Source organism: Dipodomys ordii, unplaced genomic scaffold (assembly GCF_000151885.1).
Source record: "Dipodomys ordii isolate 6190 unplaced genomic scaffold, Dord_2.0 Scaffold22, whole genome shotgun sequence".
Classification (NCBI taxonomy): Eukaryota; Metazoa; Chordata; class Mammalia; order Rodentia; family Heteromyidae; genus Dipodomys; species Dipodomys ordii.
The window spans coordinates 6,933,181-6,953,742 of record NW_012267238.1 but is presented as its reverse complement, the minus strand read 5'-3'; the positions used below and the strand labels follow the sequence as shown (position 1 = coordinate 6,953,742).

Below are 20,562 nucleotides of genomic sequence, written 5' to 3'. Positions count from 1 at the left end.
CCTGAACTCTGGGCCTGGGCGCTGTCCCTCAGCTCTTCAGCTCAAGGCTAGCGCTCTACCACTTGAGCCACAGCGCCACTTCCGGCTTTTTTCTTGTTGCTTATGTGGTGCTGAGGAATCAAACCCAGGGCCTCAGGCATGCAAGGCAAGCACTCTACCACTGAGCCACCTTCCCAGCCCCTGGAGGGTAATGTTGATGTGCTTCACAGAGATAGTGAGTATGAATTGGGGTGACATGGCTGAGCTTGAGCTGTGTGTGGACAGCTAAAACAGATGGGAGCACATACAGCAGGACATCCAGACAGAGAACCGGGCTAGAGACTGGGATCCTAGAGTTGTCATCACGAGGGTGGTAACTGAAGCTCAGGTAGAAAGGATTAGCTCCAAAGAGACCCTAGTATCTGTGTGAAGCTACAGGAGGGTGTGAAGCTGGAGCCTAAGGAATGTGCCCATGAGAGGAACAGACAAGATGAGGAGGCCAGAAAGAGAACAAAGATACTCTGTTTGGATTGGAGGCTTACTGTGTGTGTGTGTGTGTGTGTGTGTGTGTGTGTGTGTGTGTGTGTGTGTGTGTGTACATTCACGTGCTTATGTTTGCATGCATGCAGGTCTTGGGGCTTAAACTAAGGACATGGGCACTGTCCCTGAGCTTTTTTGCTCAAGGTTAACACTCTGTAACATTCTACCACTTGAACCACAGCTCCACTTCTGGCTTTGTGTGTGTGTGGTTCATTGGAGATAAAGAGACTCACAGACTTACCTGTCCTGGCTAGAAAGATCTCAGCCTCCTGAGTATCTAGGATTACAAGCGTGAGCCACCAGTGCCCAGATGAAGGCTTTCTTTTTGCACCTCCTCTGTGTCTTCTCAAACAGCAGCCATGGCTTCTCCGTCCCTTAGTATAAACCCTCTCTCCTCCACCATTAGAGAGTTCATCTTGCAAATCTAATGGAGTAATAAAGGCATTGATTCTGTTAACGAACATCCAGCCCACTACTAGACCTGTAATGAGAATTCATTTTGGAGGTCAATACAGCTGTCAATGGAACCATTTTCCCCAGGGTCCCATTGGTGTTTTCTCTTGTCACTGACAGAAGACGTCCTGACTAGAGAAATAATGTGAGGCACATTAATGAGCTGGTGATCCTGCCTAGGGTAGTGAGCATAGTATGACCTGGAATGGGTCAGATAACAGAGAAGAGCTAGAAAAATGATAGTCATTGAATAACCCTAGAATGCCACCCTCACCCTCACCTCTTATTGAGTAAATGCTGGGGTTGTGAGCTAACGACATCATAGTCACAGTTCTCAGACACCCAGAAAGACAGTGAAAAGAAGCCTGGGCCAAAGGCTGTTGGAAGGTTTCAGAGAGATTTTGACACCCATGCAGGATCTTAGAGTTTCCATATGAGTTTGCTAGAAGAATAGAGGAGAAACACAACATAAGCCAAAATAATCACAAAAGGGACTGCTTTGTGCAGGGACTTGATGATACTTCAGTGCGCCTTGTTTATGGGTGGAGAGAAATCAGGAAATAGGTCAGACTGTGAAAAGCCTGGTATGTTATGCTAAGGAATTTGGACTGAGCTCAGAGAGCCAGCCAAATGAATAATACCCTGAAGTTGGGTTGTCAAACTGTAAGTTATTTTCTTCCCTTAATACCTCACTTCCTTTCTAACAAACATACCCAAGGAGTTTGAGATTAGTTAAGAGAAGAAAAAAAAGGACCCAAAGATAGAATTGAAGAACAGGGAACATAGCTGTCCTAGGAGGACTCAGAAGAGCAGGCCAGAGGAACTGGAGTCCAATCTGGAGGAAGAGCTGAAAATACACTTGTGCTTTTATTATTAATGCAAGAAAGCCCAGTCCAGAGCCTCAATTAGTGAGTCTTCAGGAAGTAATGCCTCATTTAACAAAGCCAGCTACTTTGAAGGACACGCTGACAGCAGAAGCCACCAGAGAGGAAGAAGCTATGAGTATCACTGCTCCAGGAGCTGGCTCTGCCTGTGGCTATGGTCATAACCTCTGGACGTTGGCAGCCTTTTCTCCTAGGGTGTAGCTGACCCGGCCCTGTGGTAATAGACACTGACCTCCAGGCTGCTCCAGTAAAGAAGGCAAGAGCAGTTTCCCTTCAGGACCAGCAGGAGGCACCAGCTGGCTCTCTGGGAACTAGGTGTATGAGGGAGAGAATACTGCTTCTCTAGCCATGCCTCTGCCCCAAATAGTTTTTCTTCCTTTGACAAACCTGTCTTTCCTTCTTAACTCACAAGACGACTCCTTCCTCTCACAGACTCCCTGAGAAACATTTCCTCAGCCAGTCATGGCCCACGCTCTTCTCCAGCCGAACTCAGCAGCTCCAGCCAGCACCTGCTCCGAGAACGGAAGTCCTCAGCCCCCTCGCACTCCAGCCAGCCCACTCTGTTCACGTTTGAGTCCCCCATGTCAAACCACATGCAGCCTGCTCTGTCCACCAGTGCACCTCAAGAGTATCTCTACTTGCACCAGTGCCTCAGCCGGAGAACAGAAAACGCAAGGTAGGAAAGGCATGATCACTATTTGGGTAAATGACTACCTACAGGGCCCACTACTTTTCAGTCCTTTTTTAAGACAAGTGAGGAAGATACTACATCTTTGCACGTAAACAAACACATGTATAACAAAACCACTATTGTCTCTATAACCTTCACATTTTATCGTCTGTATTGCTACAAAGTGATAACTGGCTTCCAGAGAAACCTCTCGATACAAGCATGTCATGCCATAAAAAATTGATTTGAGGGTAAAAGGCATTAAGAGCTAGAATTTCAGAACTCCTGAATAAGAGTCAAATATTTGTTAGCCATACAAGTATAGCTACAGAACCTTAACACCACTGAGCAAATCCATCTCTCACTTTGTGCTGGTACTACCCTATCCGCTGTTGCATTTGTGGCAAATTAAATTTAATAAAGTTAACATCAGTTCTTGTGCCAGCCTGAGTTAGATGCTCAGTAGTCTCCGGTGGCATATGACTAGGACTGGACAGTATTGATTTTTTTTTAATTCCATCATCACAGAACATACTAGAGCAGTAACTCTAGAAGAATGGTCTTTGTTTTGTTTGTTTCTTTTGGCAGTTGTAGGGCTTGAACTCCAGGCCTGGGTGCTGTCCCTTACTCTTTTGCTCAAGGTGAGTGCTCTACCACTTTGAACCACAGCACCACTTCCAATTTTCTGATGGTTAATTAAAGATAAGAGTCTCATAGACTTTCTTGCCAGGGCTGGCCTCAGATCTCAGCCTCCTGAGTAGCTAGTGTTACAGGCATGAGCCACCAGTATCCAGCTCTGATTAATCTCTTTGACTTCTAATTTCCTCAGCTCTAAAATGGAAATCACAAGTTAATAAGCAGAAAATATTAAGCAGCCAGTATTGGTATCAGTACCGGTTCCCTGTGGGCCCACCCCACTGCTACATGTATGGCAGCAGAGAATATGAGATCCTAAAATCCTAATTTCTAAGCCGGGCACCAACGGGTTATGCCTGTAAATCTAGTCAGGAAGCTAAGATCTGAGGATCCCAATTCAAAGCCAGCCTGGACACGAAAGTCCATGAGACATTTATTCCAGTTAACCATCAAAAAGCCAGATGTGAAGCTGTGGCTCAAGTGGTAGAGAGCCAGCCTTGAGCAAAAGGGTCAAATGAAAGTACAAGGCCCTTAGTTCAAACCTCAATACCAAAACAAAAAAAAAATAAAAAATACTTTTTACCTCTCAAAAGTCTAATAATGCCAAGTGTTGGTGACGTTGTATACTAGCTTTCATCTTTCACTCTGACATTGCAGAACATACTAGGTGCTCCAGAAAAACAATGCCATTGTACAATCTACAAAGCACTTTTTTATGTTACTTATCTCATATGATCTCCAAAGTAATTCCTGAATTTCCTTTTGTATAGGACCAACCAGCTCATCTGTCTCTTCTTAGCTACATTAAATATAAAAATACCAGATTGAAGTATTCTTTATGAACTCTGTGTGTGTGTGTGTGTGTGTGTGTGTGTGTACATCTGTACATCTCTCTTTATGAGGGGACCTGAAGTAACTTACATAAAAGTATAAGCTATCACTACTTTTACTGAAGTAATATCACTGCTGTCCTTCACTTACTAGATAATGCATATTCCTGGTAACTAACTTGTTTACAAAATTCAGGTGTCCCACTAAGCTAAAGGAAGTCACTGTTCAGAAAGTTGTTTTTTTTTTTTCTCCAAAATAAGTAGTTTTGAACTGAAGGGGGAAAAATAGAGTTCTTTTTGTCATTGCAGACAAATTGGCTTTGCTGTATTTATTTTTGCCTTCTAGCCTTGGGGTTTATTCCATATTGCAGCTAGTGTCTGACAGCTTATTTCAAAGAAGCTGTTTGACCTGTTATAGGTGACACACTAAGGCTGTGCACATACCTTAAGAAGCCGTAATTCTGGAACCATCAATAGTTCCCTGTCAGTTTTACCTAATAGTTTAATTGATTGACCTTGCTTAACCCCATTATCTCCATATGGTTTTCAGAATAGGAGGTGAGGAAGGATTTAACTGCCTTAAGCAGCTTAGGAGAAAAGTAGAGCATGTGTCAAACTTCCATAAGAAGAGTTCATTCTGGTTGATGCTTTTTGTGAAAGCTGAAGGAAGTGAAATTTCAAGTGATGATATTCCCACATTACTGACCCTGCAACAACATTCTACAGCAAGATGGTGGGTCAAAAATGTGAGTGGAGAATTTACCCATGGTTTCCCCTGACTCATTCGTCCAGTGCTTTAATTGACCAAAGGCAGAATATACAACTTTTTTAGTTTCACTTAATTTCACAAATGCAACACTGCTCTGTAATGGTAAGGGAAAGTGAGGCTCACAACTGCAGCCAATGAGATAGAGACAAGATCCTCTCAGTCTCTTAAAGATTGTGACACCATAGGCTGGGAAGGTGGCTTAGTGGTACAGTGCTTGCCTAGCATACATGAAAGCCCTGATTTTGATTCCTCAGTACCACATAAACAGAAAAGGCTACAAGTGGTAGAGTGCTAGCCTAGAGCAAAAGAAGCTCAGGGACAGTGTCCGGGCCCTGTGTTCAAGCCCCAGAACTGGCCAAAAAAAAAAAAAATTGTGACACTGATTTTCTAGCCTCACAAAAAGGACAGGTTTGGGGTGGGCCAAAGGCAGGAAATGGTGTCACAAAGTGATAAATGTCAGTTAATCTACTTGCAAGCACTTATATATTAGATTTCCCTTAAGTAGGAAATTGATCCATTAAAAATAAAACTGGAAGCCAGGCACTAGTGGCTCACACCTGTAATCCTAGCTACTCAGGAGGCTGAGATCTGAAAATTGCAATTCAAAGCCAGCCTGGGCAAGAAAGCCCGTGAGACACTTCCTCACCAAAAATGCCAGAAATACAGATGTAGCTCAATTGGTACTAGCCAATTGAGCAAAAAACTCAAGGACAGTGCCCAAACCCTGAGTTCAAGCCTTAGCACCAGCATACACACAAACACACACACACACACACACACACACACACACACACACACGTATGTATATGTATATTTGTATGTGTGAATATGTATATATATTGACTTAGGAACCCATTTAAAAGCCACTGGAATGTTTGAGAATGGTACTAAAGCCCAAGCATAAATGCAAGAGAGGTATTGGTATGACGGTCTCACTGAGCCAGCAACAGCAGCAGGAATGGGCAGGAAAGATGCATTGCACTTCTGGCTTGAGGGACTGTTTCCCCCCCAGCTTCTTTCCATGTCCAGTGAGTTCCCCTGCGCCCTAGGATCTTCCTATACCAGCACTGCCGTTATTTACCATTTTCCTCAACAGACATTTGAGGAGACTTGTTGGAGGATTTAAAGAGACATTCCAACTGATGTACCCAGAATTGTATCTTGCTTATTTTATGATGCCCCCATCAGCAGCCCACAGCCCTGCTATCCACAGTAGCATCTCATCATATCATGGTAACAGCCCTCAGTTCATATCTGAAGGAAAGTAGGAAAAGTCACAAGGCTTCCCTCTTTTGATTCTTTCCCATAAGGAGAATTGAACTGCAAAATCAGAGGTTCCATTGCTCAGCTTCTTTTTCCTGGCTTTTTAAGTAATGGTACAACCACCCCGCCTCATCCCTATCCTCTGCTCTATATCTGTATCATTTGCAGTATGCCTTCTAGAACACATGGTCTGAGGCACAGGCAAAAATGATGAGCACAAGGCAGAGTGGGTGGTATGTCAGAACCCTGGCATGCTAGAACATGAAGGAAGAGGAAATCAAAGCAGGAAGGGGTACTGGGGATCTATTGTGCCTTTGTACGTAAGACTTGGTAAAAAGTTTTGCAGAATCAGGGAGCATTGCAGAGAAAAATGAGTAATGTAAGCCCAGGGACAGAGCACAAACGACATGGTACATGTTAGGGGATGAATGAGTAGTTCTGTGAGCTAGAAGAGAGGTTAGAGTAGAGGAAGCCTGGAACCTAACTGTCCTAAACAGAAAAGGTGTTAGTCTTCTGGTTAAAGAGTTTGGACCAAGTTCAGGGAAAGAAAAGTGCCAATGTACTTTCTTTATTCATTTGTTTATATTATCACACACTTGTTCACTCAATTAATGTTCATTATGGGGGCTGGGAAGGTGGCTCAGTGGTAGAGCGCTTGCCTTGCATGCCAGAGGCCCTGGGTTCGATTCCTCAGCACCACATAAGCAAAAAGAAAAAAGCCAGAAGTGGCACTGTGGCTCAAGTGGTAGAGTGCTAGCCTTGAGCTGAAGAGCTGAGGGACAGAGCTCAGGCCCAGAGTTCAGGCCCCATGACCTGACCTCCCCCCCAAAAAATAATAAAATAAAATAAATGTTCATTATTTATTTTGTGACAAACTATGTGCTGAGGAAAAAAAATTAGACATGTTTTGGTTCTCAAGGAAGTCACAGCTGTGGAAGAGACAAGTAATGATGGTACAAAATACAGATCACAGCTGCTACCTGTCCAAGTGATTAGTTATTGCAAGTGATTCAGCAAGTGATTAGCTATACACAGAGGTTGAGCATGTAAGGATTAGCTACAAGAGATGTGGCCAGGGAGCTGAGTTTGACGATCAAGAGCTGAAGCCAGGCTGGAGTAAGAGGCTCCCAGGCCAGCCTGTAATCCCAGCACTAGCAAGGTGAGTGAGGCAGGCAGATCTTAAGTTTGAGTTTGAGGCCAGCCTGAGCTAAACAGAGTGAGACCCTGCCTCAAACCAAAAGCTCTTGCACACAGCAAACATAACAGCACAACAGAGCCGATGCTAGACTCAGTGAGGCCTTCTGGAAGCATTGTAGACTGATGGATTATTCTAGAGTAGGGAGGGATTCCAGGAAGAAAATGACAATATTGAAGATGTTTGATGGGGAGGGTGGGAAAGAATCAACAGGGTATAGAGGAGCAGAGAGGTCCCAGGAAGATGGAAAGGAGATTAATGAGTAGCCCCATCATTAATCCAGAAGAAAACTCAGAAGGAACTGGATTAGGATAGATTCGATGCGACTTGATCAATTAGTGAGAAATAAGAATGCGGTAACTCCTCCATTTCTGGCTTCCCAAAGTAGGAGAATGAAGAGCAAAAATAGAACGCAGAGCTGGGTGCTGGCGTCTCACATTTGTAATCCTAACTACTACACTGAGATTTGATGATTGTAGTTCAAAGCCAGCTCAGGCAAGAAAGCTCATGAGATTCTTACCTCCAATTAGCCACCAAAAAGCCAGAAATGAAGCTGTGGCTCAAGTGGTAGAGCCCTAGCCTTGAGTGAAAAAGAAAGCCCCAACCCTGGCACAGAAAGGGAAGGAAAAAGAAGAGAGAAGGGAAAGGGGAGAAAGGAAAGGAGAAAAGAAAGGAAGGAGAGAAAGAAAGGGAAGGGAAAGGAAGGAAGCAGGCAGGGAGGGAGGGACTTCAGGAGATCAACGATGAGTCTGTTCAGGACTATATGCAGGGTTAGTTACTACAGGACACCTGTGATCCTCTCCCCACTCCCATTCCCACCTCTAAAATCCTTCAGAGGCTTCCTGCCTAGCCCCGCCCCCCACTCCCATCTCTCAGCCCTGCAAGAGCTGAAGATCAATCCCAGTGTCTCACCCAGGCAGGCAAGCGCTCTACCACTCTACATCCCAGATTCATTTAAGTTTCTTAATTGAAAAGCTACCATTGTGTGATTTTATTTATTATCATTACGTTTTGAAGTATAGCTACATTGCTGAGTGGTTAAATCTAGGTACTTAATAATCACAGTGCATGTTATCATTTTGTGGTTGGTGTGTAACATCATTCTGCATTTCTCGAGAATTTGCTCTGTTTAGCCACCTCATGACACCTCATGATCTCTGGAAAAATTTATCCCTCCTGACTGTAATCATACGTCCAACATCTCCCCCTTCCTGTGCCCATCCCAGCTTCTAGTAAACCACCATTATACTCTGCGTCTGTGAGATCATCTTGTCTAGATTCCACATGGGTGAGATCACACCGCCTTTGTCTTTCTCTCAGCCTTACCTTCTAACACACTTCCTCCATCCTGAGCAGCTTGCAAATCCTTGAACTTGTCTGGCTGTGTTCTACATCCTTGTGCCTCCAACCAGAATGCTTTTTCCTTGTCCTGCTGCCCTTCCTGTCAGGTATACTCAGAGTTTACATCTCTAAAGAAGCTTTCCCTGCCATTCACCACTGCCACCAGGGAGGATTAGTGTCAATCTGTCAGCGGCCACATGTTCACCCCCATGTCACTGAAATGATGTACAGGCGTGTCACCTCATACATTGCTGTGACATCCCCACACAGGGATGGTAGCATCTCTGTGTCCGTTGTGCCTAGATAGAAGGGGAGCATCAGTAGATGTTTATTAAATGGATCCAAAGCAGCACATCTAGAACAGAGCTGGAATTCCAATACAAAATGAAAAGCACTAAAGACAAGGTGAACAATGTGAATAGTTTATGTCTACCATTGACTCCCTTGTCCTTTTTTAAGTGCCTTATGTAAGGACTCAGTGTTCAGTTATCTAAGCCAAGCTGTTGGCTTGGTTATGTATAAGGAAAATGGACTAGAAAGGGAGAAGGAATATGGAGGCCTAGAGTGGAAAGCTGGTGAAGGTTTGGAGGCTAACATGAACTCCTAGCCATGGAGGTTCAAGAGTCCTAAGAGGGAGGGAGCCTAGCCTGCACACCTAGTAGTCTTCCTCTTTCTAAATTTCTGGGTCCTGTTTTCTACCACCACCTGGTGGCACCATCTGTAAATAACAAGCTCTAGCATGAGCTGAAGGAGCTCCTGGAAGGCAGTTCTACCAAGCAACTTTGGAAGACTTGGTCATTACTGCCCTCCTCCTTATCCTACCCCACCCTTACCCTCAGGGAGAATAAAGATCTGTGTGTGTGTAGAAGTATCTTACAGCATTCTTTTTTTAAAAAAAAGTCTCTGGCTTCCAAAAGCTGAGGATCACTGCTATTAAGGGATGGATTCAGATGGGAAAAACTGAGAGAAAAACAAGGGAAGAGGCAACACTGTTCAAAAAGATATGTACTCATTACCTGACCTATGCGACTGTAACCCTCTATCACCTTTACAATAAAAATAATTATTTTTTAAAGGGAGAGTGATTCTGGCCAGGTAAAATCCTCTGAATGACAGAGAAACATACCTGGATCCCCGCTGTTCAGATCCTCACCAGTTCCACAGAGTATTTATGCAGGATACAGAATCCAGTGTGCAAAACCACAGTTTAAGAGTCTCAGAGCCAGAGGACCTTCAGAAGTGATGGAGATGGACCAGGCCACACCTGGGAGGAACAGGTCCATGGCAATGCTTTGTTATAACACTAGTTACAGTCTGACTGCTCCAGTCTTCACTGCCGGCCTCGATTATTTTTTAATGATCAAATCTTTTCTGTCTTGTATATACTTCCCAAACAGGAACTACCACATTATTTTTAGAGTTCTGAAAAGACCTAAATGCTTGGCAATAGCCATAATACATGGTAGAAGATGAATCTAAAGTTCTTTATAACATACAGACATTAATACCCAGGAGCTGGTTTATATTACAGAGGGAAAACTTGAGACTCAAAGAGAGAAAACGACTTGCTTGATGTTTTTTTTTTTGTCACCAACTGAAGTGTTCTTCTATTTAAATACGTGTGCTATGGTAGTTAAAAATATGAGCAGGTAGTGTAACAGGCTTCTTGATCAGGGGCTGGGGGGAGGATCAGCACTGAGACTAATCCTGCTAATGACAGCCATGTACAGCCCGGGATAAAGGCTGATACTGCCAGCACATACACTAGAGTCTAGTTTCCAGACAGCCTTCGTAGTGTGTTTTTAATGACCATGCTGCAGCTGCAGATGTCTAAGCTGCAGTTCCACAATAAAAGTGTCTTGCCCCAGGTCACACGGCTAGCTCATGGCAGATCCTAGGAAAACCTTGGATCTATGGTCTGTATTTCCCATATCTAACTGGCTGTGCTGGCTGTGAACATCCCAAGGGCAACCCTGACTTCCTCTTCTCTTTTAGGAGTGCCAGCTTCTCTCAAGGCACCCGGCAGAAGAGTGACACAGCTGTGCAGAAGCTTGCCCAGGGTAATGGACACTGTGTCAATGGGGTCAGTGGGCAAGTCCATGGCTTCTACAGCCTTCCCAAGCCGAGTCGGCACAATGCAGAATTCAGAGACAGTACTTATGACCTCCCTCGGAGCCTGGCCTCCCATGGTCACACCAAGGGCAGCCTCACCGGGTCGGAGACAGATAATGAGGACGTGTACACCTTTAAGACGCCCAGCAACACCCTGTGCCGGGAGTTTGGGGACCTCCTAGTGGACAATATGGATGTTCCAACCACCCCACTCTCAGCCTACCAGATCCCCAGGACATTCACACTGGACAAGAACCACAACACCATGGCAGTGGCTACTCCTGGGGACTCAGCCATAGCTCCTCCACCCCGGCCCCCAAAACCCAGTCAGGCAGAAACTCCTCGATGGGGCAGTCCTCAGCAGAGACCTCCAGTCAGTGAAAACAGCAGGTCTGTTGCGGCCACTATCCCCAGGCGCAACACCCTCCCTGCCATGGACAACAGCAGACTCCACCGAGGTAAGTGTGAGCCTTCCGTGACCAGAGGGAGGGGGACAGATTCTGGCCCAGGCGGCCCCAGTGCATGCTAGCCCTTGGTCATGCACAGCCCAGAGAAACAAGGACCACCGAGGTCACTGATTCAAGTTTAGCCATCGACACAGTCCCTTGCCCATTGGTCCTCCAGCTATTATTATGATACCCACAGCAGCAAGACTGTAGCCGACTGTCGTGAAGATTGTGATATTCTAAGGCTCACAGAATATTTTTAACTGCAATACATATGGGTTTAGAAATCCAAATCATAGTACTTTATTCATTTAAAACTCACAAGCAGAGATTTAAAAAGTAAATTTAGAAGACCATTCCAAAGCTTGAGCCAAATCCGTGCGGACTGACAGACTAACGAAACAAAATGAGATGTTTAGAATATTGTACAGCCACACTAAAATCTCTGGTGGAAGTCCTGAAATGCTGCTGTTTCACAGGGTGTGTTCCAGCTCTGCACATATCTTCCATTTGGTTAAAAACAGAATGCTGCTCATTCCTCTCACTCTGCAGCTTGCTTTGGACTTGTGCAGCCTCCTCGCCCATCCTGTGGTGTGAGCCATGCAGTGTGTGGCAGGACAGAGACTTGTCATCTCTGTTTCACACAAAGCCTGCCGTGACTCACGATTACAGAGTGAACAGCAACCAAGATGGGACTCAGGCCTAGGGTCTGCCATTCCATCTATATTTTGAGCAGTCACCGTGTGTTTTGGAACCAGGATAAGACATAAAAAACTTGCATCTGCCCTTTAGTTCATAAATTTGACTGGGGGAAAAACGTATAAATAAGCACAAGTCTCATTGCTATAGTGTTCACAGAGCTGAGAAGTGGGAGTCCCAGGAAGGGGTGCACCGTGAGGCCAGCGCCCAGGAGGGACCCCACGCTGCAGTAGACCTAAGCCTAGGAAGAGTCAAGGAACTAAGGAAGGCAGGATTCAAAGCATCACGGTGTCCTCAGGTGGGGGAGGAGTACCTCCTGGAGCATCAGAGCCATGCCCGAGGGAACAGGAAGCGTCAGCACATGGATTGACATGAGACATCCGATCTTCTTTCCTCTGTCACAGCTTCTTCCTGTGAGACCTACGAGTACCCCTCCCGAGGTGGGGAATGTGCAGGCCGGTCTGCAGAGTCCATGAGCGAAGGAGTCAGTCCTTTCCTGGTGAGTGGGATGGGGCCATTCATAAGCTAGAGAGGGAAGAGGCTGGAGCCCATGGAACTGAGAACACGGCCGAGTGAGGCGGCGGCATCTCCCTGGGAACCCTGCCCAAGCTCAGAAGTTAGGTTGAGTTTGACAGGTAAAGCAGGGACCCTGGTCAGCATGCCAGGTATGCCCTAAGGTCAGCTGCACTCCAGGCTTACCAGGCCTGTGAATAAGCAGAGGGGACACAGAATACAGTGGGCTCAGTGGAGCTCAGGTAGAGGAGAGATTCTGTGCAGAAAGAAGGACTGAACAGGTAAGCTTCGCTTCCAAGCCCACCGGGAAGACAAAAAGTTAGGTCTTGAGACAGGTGCAGCTCCATTGGATGACCAGGACAAGAGAATGGCTGTAGCACTGCACAGGTTGGTGGTCAGCACAATGTCTGGAGGGAACCACACCCACTGCAGGCTGGACAGGGCAAGCACACCTGGCTCCACACCAGGGCCAAGTATGCCCCGGATCCTACTGAGGGTCTCACTGCTCATCTGCCAGTGGTGAATCTGGAGCAACCAAGGATGAATGGATGGCTAGGCTGACTTCAGATTTATCATGAAGTAGAGGTGGGTCCCAAGAGGTCATGGAAAGCTCACGAGACCTCATTTCCCCATACCTCCCACCGTCTCCACTGTAGTATCAGAGTATAGCTAACCCACTGGGGCAGCTTGCTTTGTACAGAGACTCACCTTTATTTCTTCTTTCTGGTGACAGCTGTTTCTCTCATGTTCCCTCTCTCTAGCCAGGGAAAACTATGGTGGGCCGCTCAGACAGTGCCAGTTCCGAAGACAACTATGTACCCATGAACCCGGGTTCTTCCTCCCTGCTAGCCATGGAGCGGGCAGGCGACAATTCCCAGAGTGTCTACATCCCCATGAGCCCAGGGCCCCATCACTTTGACCCACTGGCCTACCCATCCACATCCCTTCCTCTGCACAGAGGCCCCAGCCGAGGAAGTGAAATCCAGCCACCCCCTGTCAACCGGAACCTCAAGCCTGACCGCAAAGGTAAGTCCCATCCGTGAACGACATACAGGAGCTTAAAGGTCAGGTAGAGACTGGACTTGGAGGGTGTGAGTCTATGCAAATAATGTGAATTCTTTGAGCCTCAGTTTTCTTATGTATGAAATGAGCGTTTGTTTAGAAAGACAGCATCTAGGAGAGTGTGTCTCATCCACAGCAGATAACACGGTGGTTACATGTGTGTGTGCGCTTGTATGCAGACCAGAAAGGAGTGCTGGATTCCACATTCCAGGTCTGCCAGTGCAGGCCTGGCCTTGGCTCAACAGCAGGGATTCAAAGGGAAGAATCGGATTAATTGGGCAGAGATCAATCCAGCCAACAGGAAATTCACATCTGAGCCTGAAGCCTTCAGGGCCTTGTGCTATTTACCTTCCTCCACTGTAGTTTGCCCAGCTCTGTCCAAAAACAGCAGGGAGTAGTCATGGTGACCATCTCCATTTCAAATAGTCTCTTGTTTTTATATACAGTCAAAATCCTGTAGAGAAAAATCTGTTCTCAGACTGTCCAACTTTGTATGCTGAAAGTCTATGTGAAATCCAAAGCCATAGCTTCCACATGGGAAATAATTATGTAGTCATCCATCTGCAGGTTCTGCACATTCAACCAAGGCAGATCAAAAATACCTTTGAACTACCATGTATAGATTTTTCTTATTCCATAAATAAGACAACTGTTCATATTGTATTAGGAATCATATATAGTCCTGGAAGCAGTCCCCAGCAGATACTAAATGACACCTTTATGTCCTTCATTTCCTTAAGCAAATCGAGTGATTGTAGAGATGTTTCTATACTATATACTTGCATGTTGTATGTATTATATGCCTATGTGGCATGATCACTGGCTCTGTTCCTGTTCCAGCAAAGCCAACACCCCTTGACCTGAGAAACAATGCTGTCATCGATGAGCTCCCATTCAAGTCACCTGTCACCAAGTCTTGGTCCAGAGTTAAGTAAGTGTCTGTGGAAGCAGGACCTTGGAGTCCAGCATTAAAGCGTGGGAAGGTCTCTGGGGGACAACTAGATTTAGATGCTAATGTTATCAGCAGTGTTAGGTTTTCTGACAACAGTACCAGGCAGCTTAAAAGGAAGACAGATTTTAAGTTCATGGGTTCAGTCCATGGTCACCTGGCTCTTTTAAACTTGTGGCAAGGCAGAAACTTCATGGTGGGAAGAGTGTGGAAGAGGGTGATCCTGCGTAGGTAGGCTTCCTCTTTCTTCCACTCCACTGGAGAGTGCTACGCAAAGTAGGGTGGGTCTTTGCCACCCAGTTGCTGTCCCACATGCCAAGCATCTTTGGGAAGTATCCAGAAGCCTGCTTTACAATCCCCTAGACATCTCTCATTCCAACCAAGATGAAATATCAACATTCACCATCACTTCAGCTCATCTTAGCTCGTGTTGAGAATTGGTTTCCTTATCTATAAGGGGGAACGCTTATGTCCGCCGTGGCTTCGATCTAAGAACATGAGGGTCAGGACACCCCAAGGCTCATGCTGTCTTCTTCCCACAACAGCCACACCTTTAACTCCAGCTCTTCCCAGTACTGCCGCCCCATCTCCACACAGAGCATCACCAGCACGGACTCGGGAGACAGCGAGGAGAACTATGTCCCCATGGTGAGTCCTCTGGCTTTTGCTGGAAGCACTAACAATCCTGAGGCTTCCCCTCATCCCGGGAACTGCCTGCTTACCCTCTGCTGCAGACCTTCCAGAGTTTGTGTGTGTTGTCATCAGCTGGAAGACACAGCCCTAAAGAGCTGGCGGCATGAAGGATGTCCTTAGAGAAGCGGTGTTGGGAGACACGTGCACACCTCCCTCTGGTGACAGACCCAGGCAGGGTATAGTTTAAGGTTCCTCTGAGAGATTTTTCACTGAAATAGGCAAAGCTACCCAAACCTGGTTTGCCTGTAATCCCAGTTCCTCTGGAGGAGGCAGCTGTTTTAAGGATTACAGTTTAGGTGAAAGGTGAAACCCTAATTTCAACTAATAATATGAGTGGGGTGGCATAGGGTGTTCATAGAGCTACTTGTGCCTACTTAGGAGGAATAGACAGAAGCCAAAGCCTGAAGGAAGAGCTTACCTTAACAATAACCTAAGGCAAAATGGGCTGGCTCATGTGGTAGAGCACTTGGCTAGCAAGAGCAAGGCTAAGCTCAAACCCCACTACCTCCCAAAAGCTAGAACACAGGACTGTCACTTTCTCGTTAGAATCAGACTGTGAGAAAGCTCTGTGTGGGAATTCTCGCGTAGAGCAAGACTTGGTCTGAACACAGGACCCTAGAGACTGAGGCCTCTGCAGCACTCGATGGAGTGTTCCAACATGTTGCTCTTCGTGAAGAGCATTTCAGAGGACGGGGGCAGCTCAAGGAAGCTTGCCTGGGCTTGCCTGCCTCCAGTGCCAGAGCTCAGGGAGAGACCCATGCATGGGACTTGGCCAGAGGCTGGAAACGCAAGGCAGCACAGTGCATGGGATTAACGTGAGTCTGGGAGTCATGATCAATCCTGGACAGCACTGTGCTTCTCAGAGCCACTGCTTTTAACCAGGTAAGCAGTAACACCTGCCTCTCCAGACTGTGGTGAGAACGTGGAGTCATAGTGGCTGGCACAGAGCAGGACACAGAACAGCAGCTCTTCCTCCCAAGAGCTGATTTGCTGCTGCTGGCTGCTCTGTTTCTGACCTGTTTTTCTTCTTTGTGATATAGCAAAACCCAGTGTCTGCATCCCCTGTTCCCAGTGGCACCAACAGCCCAGCCCCTAAGAAGAGCACTGGCAGTGTTGATTACCTGGCCCTGGACTTCCAGCCGGGCTCCCCGAGCCCTCACCGCAAGGTGCCTGGGGCGGGGTGGGCCTGTGGGGATCCTCCTTTCTCTGAGCATAGTTTTCCTTGGGCCATAGCTCAGCCCATCAGAAATAGATGCATCAGAAACAGGCAAATGTGTGTGCAGCAGCAGTTTGTCTACTTGAGCTTACGAAGAGCGTAAGTAAGAGATCTGGCCTATCCCAGTCTCCTGTGAAGTCATTATCTAGATGGGGCATAAACGCGTTCTAGGTGCTTTCAGCCTTCCCTGGAGAGCCAGTCTGTCTAGACTGTAGGGTGTGAGGTTCTGCCCCAATATAGCTCCCCTCTGGGGTGTATCTGAGGGGGAACACCTAGAGCTCATTCCTATATCTAAAGCCTGGTGTTCTGTTGGGAAGAGTGGCCAGAGGGAGGCAACCGGGAGAGCATGATCTGTCCAGGCTAAGGAAGATCCTCAGAACTGGAACTCAGGGCTGTCTCCTATTGGCTGAGGGTTTGGATCTCACTTGGAAGCCCACACTTAGGAAAGATGGCAGGCCCTTGAGGCTGGTCAGGGGCCATTGTTGGCCTGCTGGCATAGACCTCATTTTCTTCCTTATCCCACTCACTCACTTTGTCTCCTCAGCCCTCCACGTCATCTGTCACTTCAGACGAGAAGGTAGACTATGTCCAAGTGGATAAAGAGAAGACCCAGGCCCTGCAGAACACCATGCAGGAGTGGACAGATGTGCGGCAGTCCTCAGAGCCTTCCAAGGGCGCCAAGCTGTGATGAGGGGCCAAGAAGCAACTGGAAGCTGGCTCCTCCCCCCACTTCCGCTCCCACCCCTCTCTTACCCCCCTCCACCCCACCAACCTCAGCCTTCAAGCATTTGACATCAGGGACCCCGACCCTTGGAGGTGAGGGCCTGATGGAGGCACGTAGGGCAGACCCGCAGTGACTTCTGTCAATCCTGGCAGTGCCTCCACCCACCTTAGTTAGGAGCTGTTGCCAAAAAACCTCCTCCTGTTCTCAGGGCCTGCCTGTCTACTGCCTGGAGCCTTGGAGGGAAGGAGCAGGGCTCTGAGCCAGACTCCACACACCTCACATTTGGTCACAGCCCTCCACCCTTTCCCTTCCCTCAGGGCTATCTCTCCAGTCCCAGAGGACAATCCAGGGAACCAAGGACCCCATCAAAGTGGACATGGACTTTTGGCTGTATGGTTATAGGCAGGGCAGGTCACCAGAAGATGAAGTAGATAAGAGTGAAGGTCAGAGGTAGTGTTGAGGGACCAAGGAATTTGATGTCAGATGCACAAGGACAGCGGATACCTGCAGAGTTCCCCTGCTTTCAGGCCAAGGCTATGGCGGGGCCACTGCGGTGGAATGAATGGGCAGCAGAAGGATAAAGGACAGGACTGATAAGCTATAAAGAATGAGGTACCAGGCGTGGCGTGACCAGGGTGCTACACAATCAGGGCCCCAGAACTGGTGCTCTAGGACTGCTCTGGGACAGTAGCAGGGTGAGTGGGTTGGGAAAATGGGAGAAGTAGCAGGGAGGGAGGGGTGTTAGAGGCGACGCAGGAGCTGGGGGACATGAATAGGATGTGCAGGGCCGTGCAGCAAATAAAGTTTCTGGGAGGTGTAAGACACAGAGGTGACCTAAGACAGGGGCACAGGGCCACGGAACAAGGGAGGGCATGGTAAAGAACCTGAGGCAGTCAGGACACAGGGCTGCTGGAAGAAACAAAGTGAAAGAGTGACCTGAGGGGGGAGAGAGAGAGACACACACACACACACACACACCGCCCCCCCCCCCACTGAGGATGGCTGGAAAACAGCACCCTTCCCAGAGACATATGGGGTATGGCTGATAGACACAACAGGTCTCAAAACTGGAGCATAACTGGCCTCTGCCAGCCCCAGTGTTTTCTCAGCTCCTCGCACCTCTGTGCTCCCAAGAAGGTCAGTGCTAGACTTAGACTTGGCTACATGGATGGAAGAAGCCTCTTTCCTCTTCCCCCGAGCTTCGGAGTTTATGAGATGGGCGAAGAGGAGGAGGAGGGGTGCTCCTGAGTTATGACGGGGAATATGATGTTGTTGTTGTTCAAAGTTCTGGACCAAATTATCAAGTTTCAGAGGCAGTGGGGCAGACCAGAGATTTCATTTTTTTTCTTTGCTCCTAGGAGCACACACATGGCCCTCTGGGAAGCTCCATCCTCAGTAGCTTTCCTCAACTAGCCCTTTAGCAGTAGTTCAGTGCAAATCAAGAGCCATTTTGTTGTGTTGGTTTGGGTTTTTTTTTTTCCCTATAGCTAAACTCTCGGTTTGGACCCCAAGGCCACGAGGTTAATCTCACACTTTGTCCCTGGAGGTCAGAAAGAAAAGGATAAAGTGCTGATGGAGTGTTGAGGTGGGGAGGCCGAGGCAAGTAAGGAGGAGGAGACAGGGAAGGCAATCTAGGAAGAGAGCTTGAACTAAGCCTTAGAGAAGCAGAGTGCGAGTTTCACAGAACAGGCAGCCAGGGGCTGCGTCCCCACAAGAAGGAAGGAGACACTGGACAAACCCTGGCATGGGCTCACTCAAGTGTCTGACTTCCTATGGGTGAAAGGCTAACTGTGGCTGCACTGGGCAGGTTTTTGCAGGTTGCTGGTTTACTCTGTGTGTACCATGTTGTGTGTGTGCCATGTGGAAAGTTCAAGGTCTGAGGGGAGGCCTCCATCTTACAATCAGTCCCTACCACTTCCCAAAGCATAGGGTGGAAGCAGGTGTGAAGGTGGAAAGATGGACAGGAGCCGATAGCTATGGAAAGCAGAGTTCACAAGCCCCAAACTACCAGCCATGTATCACGTGCCCACCAAAACAAGTGTCGACTCAGTTTAAGAAGCACACCCTTTGGCCTATCCACATGGTTCAAAGTCCTCTCCTAGTAGCCTGACACGGACTGAGGCCCCAGAATGGACATACACTCTCACCTAGCATAGCTCACAGCTCATCCTAAGAGCCTTCACCTCTACAGGGTTACAGAAAAGTTGGCGACTCCCTGGGATCCAGGATCGGTAGACTGAGGCTCCTGCCCTCCCCCAGCTGCTTTAAGGGGAACTCCCTGCTCTGTAATTTCTCGTACAGGGTCCAGCAGCCCCCAGCGTTGTCTGCCCTGCCCTAGCTTGATTTTGGTGACTTCTACACTTGCCCTGTTCTTAACAGAAGCACCCACCACTCTGAAGTTACTGGAGCTGGCGATCAATTCCAGCCTGGCCAGGGGCCCTTTACCTGTGCAAACTGTGTTCTAGCTACCCTGCCTTCCCCTCTTCTCCTTTCCCCGCCGCCGACGGAACTCCATAGGAGTGCAAGACTAGAGAGAATTAGCGCTGCCTTCCTGTCTACCCGGGCCTTCCGCTGTAGACTGTGGGGAAGTGAAGCTGATTCATGGGGCCATCTTTCTGGGACTTGTCCAATTCTTTGGGGTCTGGGACCAGAGGCCTCCCTGCGGCCAGGGGCCTGACGGAAGATTTTGTGCTGTCATGTGGTAACTGGTGGTGTGTGTTTTGTGTAATTTGTTGATTATTGTGTTTTCAAAATTAGAATTCACAGAACTGTGGCTGTTGGGAAGAGAAAAAATGGGCTAGGCGCAACCTAGTCTTAGGTTGTCTTAATACCATTTAAAAATTGACATTTAATTTTTCAAATCACTGTTGGTGCCTAATCACTTAAGTTATTAATTTATTCTGTTTTCAAAAACTTTGTAACCCGTATTTATCTTGTGAGTAGTCAGGGGTGGGACGGGAAATGTGTTGGAGTGGGTCATGTTTTTGCCGTGGTGACACATGGTACAGGCCTGGAGCTTGCAGGTCCCTTTTTACTGTGGTGTTAGAACAGGACAACAAAAATAAAGTCCTTTAGAAATGCAACCTAAAGGGCTACTGGAGTCTCTGAGAGGGCTGCAGGGACCCAGCCTGGGGCAGCTATGCATAAACACCTATCTCAGAGGAAATCATTTCCCAAATGACCCCTGGAGTGCTGATGGGCCAGTCGGCTCCATTCTCACAGGAACGAATTGAGCTATTGCACCCAACTAGCATCTGCCAGTTCAGGGCATGTGGAAGCTGGTGTGGGAGGGGGAGTTTCCCTGGCTCTGAGCACTGTGTCCTGTCTGACAGCTCGACAGCTCGAGTCTGTGATACCACAAGCCAAGATTCAGCAACCCTGGTAACCCCTTGTCCCGTGACTGCCACCATCTCTGTCCCTGCTTTCCCACTTCTTACCTGAAAGGAGGTGGATGGACAGGCTCAGTGGAAAGGGGACCCTGTGCTAAGGGCGGGTCCTGGGCCCTGCACATGGCCACTTGTGGGTCCCATTCTAGCTCCAAGAACTGGCTGAGGAGAATTGTGCGTGGAGCCTGGGATGGCAGGGGCT

At 47.7% G+C, this 20,562-nt stretch overlaps 1 protein-coding gene across 1 annotated transcript in view; it reads left to right on the top strand.

Moving 5' to 3' along the window:
- Gab2 (GRB2-associated binding protein 2) overlaps positions 1–20,046 on the top strand; it is a 25,652-nt gene extending 5,606 nt beyond the window's left edge. The window contains exons 2-9 of the mRNA XM_013013973.1: positions 2,289–2,532; positions 10,556–11,130; positions 12,222–12,316; positions 13,092–13,356; positions 14,233–14,323; positions 14,887–14,989; positions 16,075–16,200; positions 16,795–20,046. Coding sequence (XP_012869427.1) covers positions 2,289–2,532; positions 10,556–11,130; positions 12,222–12,316; positions 13,092–13,356; positions 14,233–14,323; positions 14,887–14,989; positions 16,075–16,200; positions 16,795–16,938 — 1,643 coding nt within the window. The 3' untranslated portion in view covers positions 16,939–20,046. The remainder of the gene's footprint in view (positions 1–2,288; positions 2,533–10,555; positions 11,131–12,221; positions 12,317–13,091; positions 13,357–14,232; positions 14,324–14,886; positions 14,990–16,074; positions 16,201–16,794) is intronic.
- The last annotated feature ends 516 nt before the right edge of the window (positions 20,047–20,562 follow it).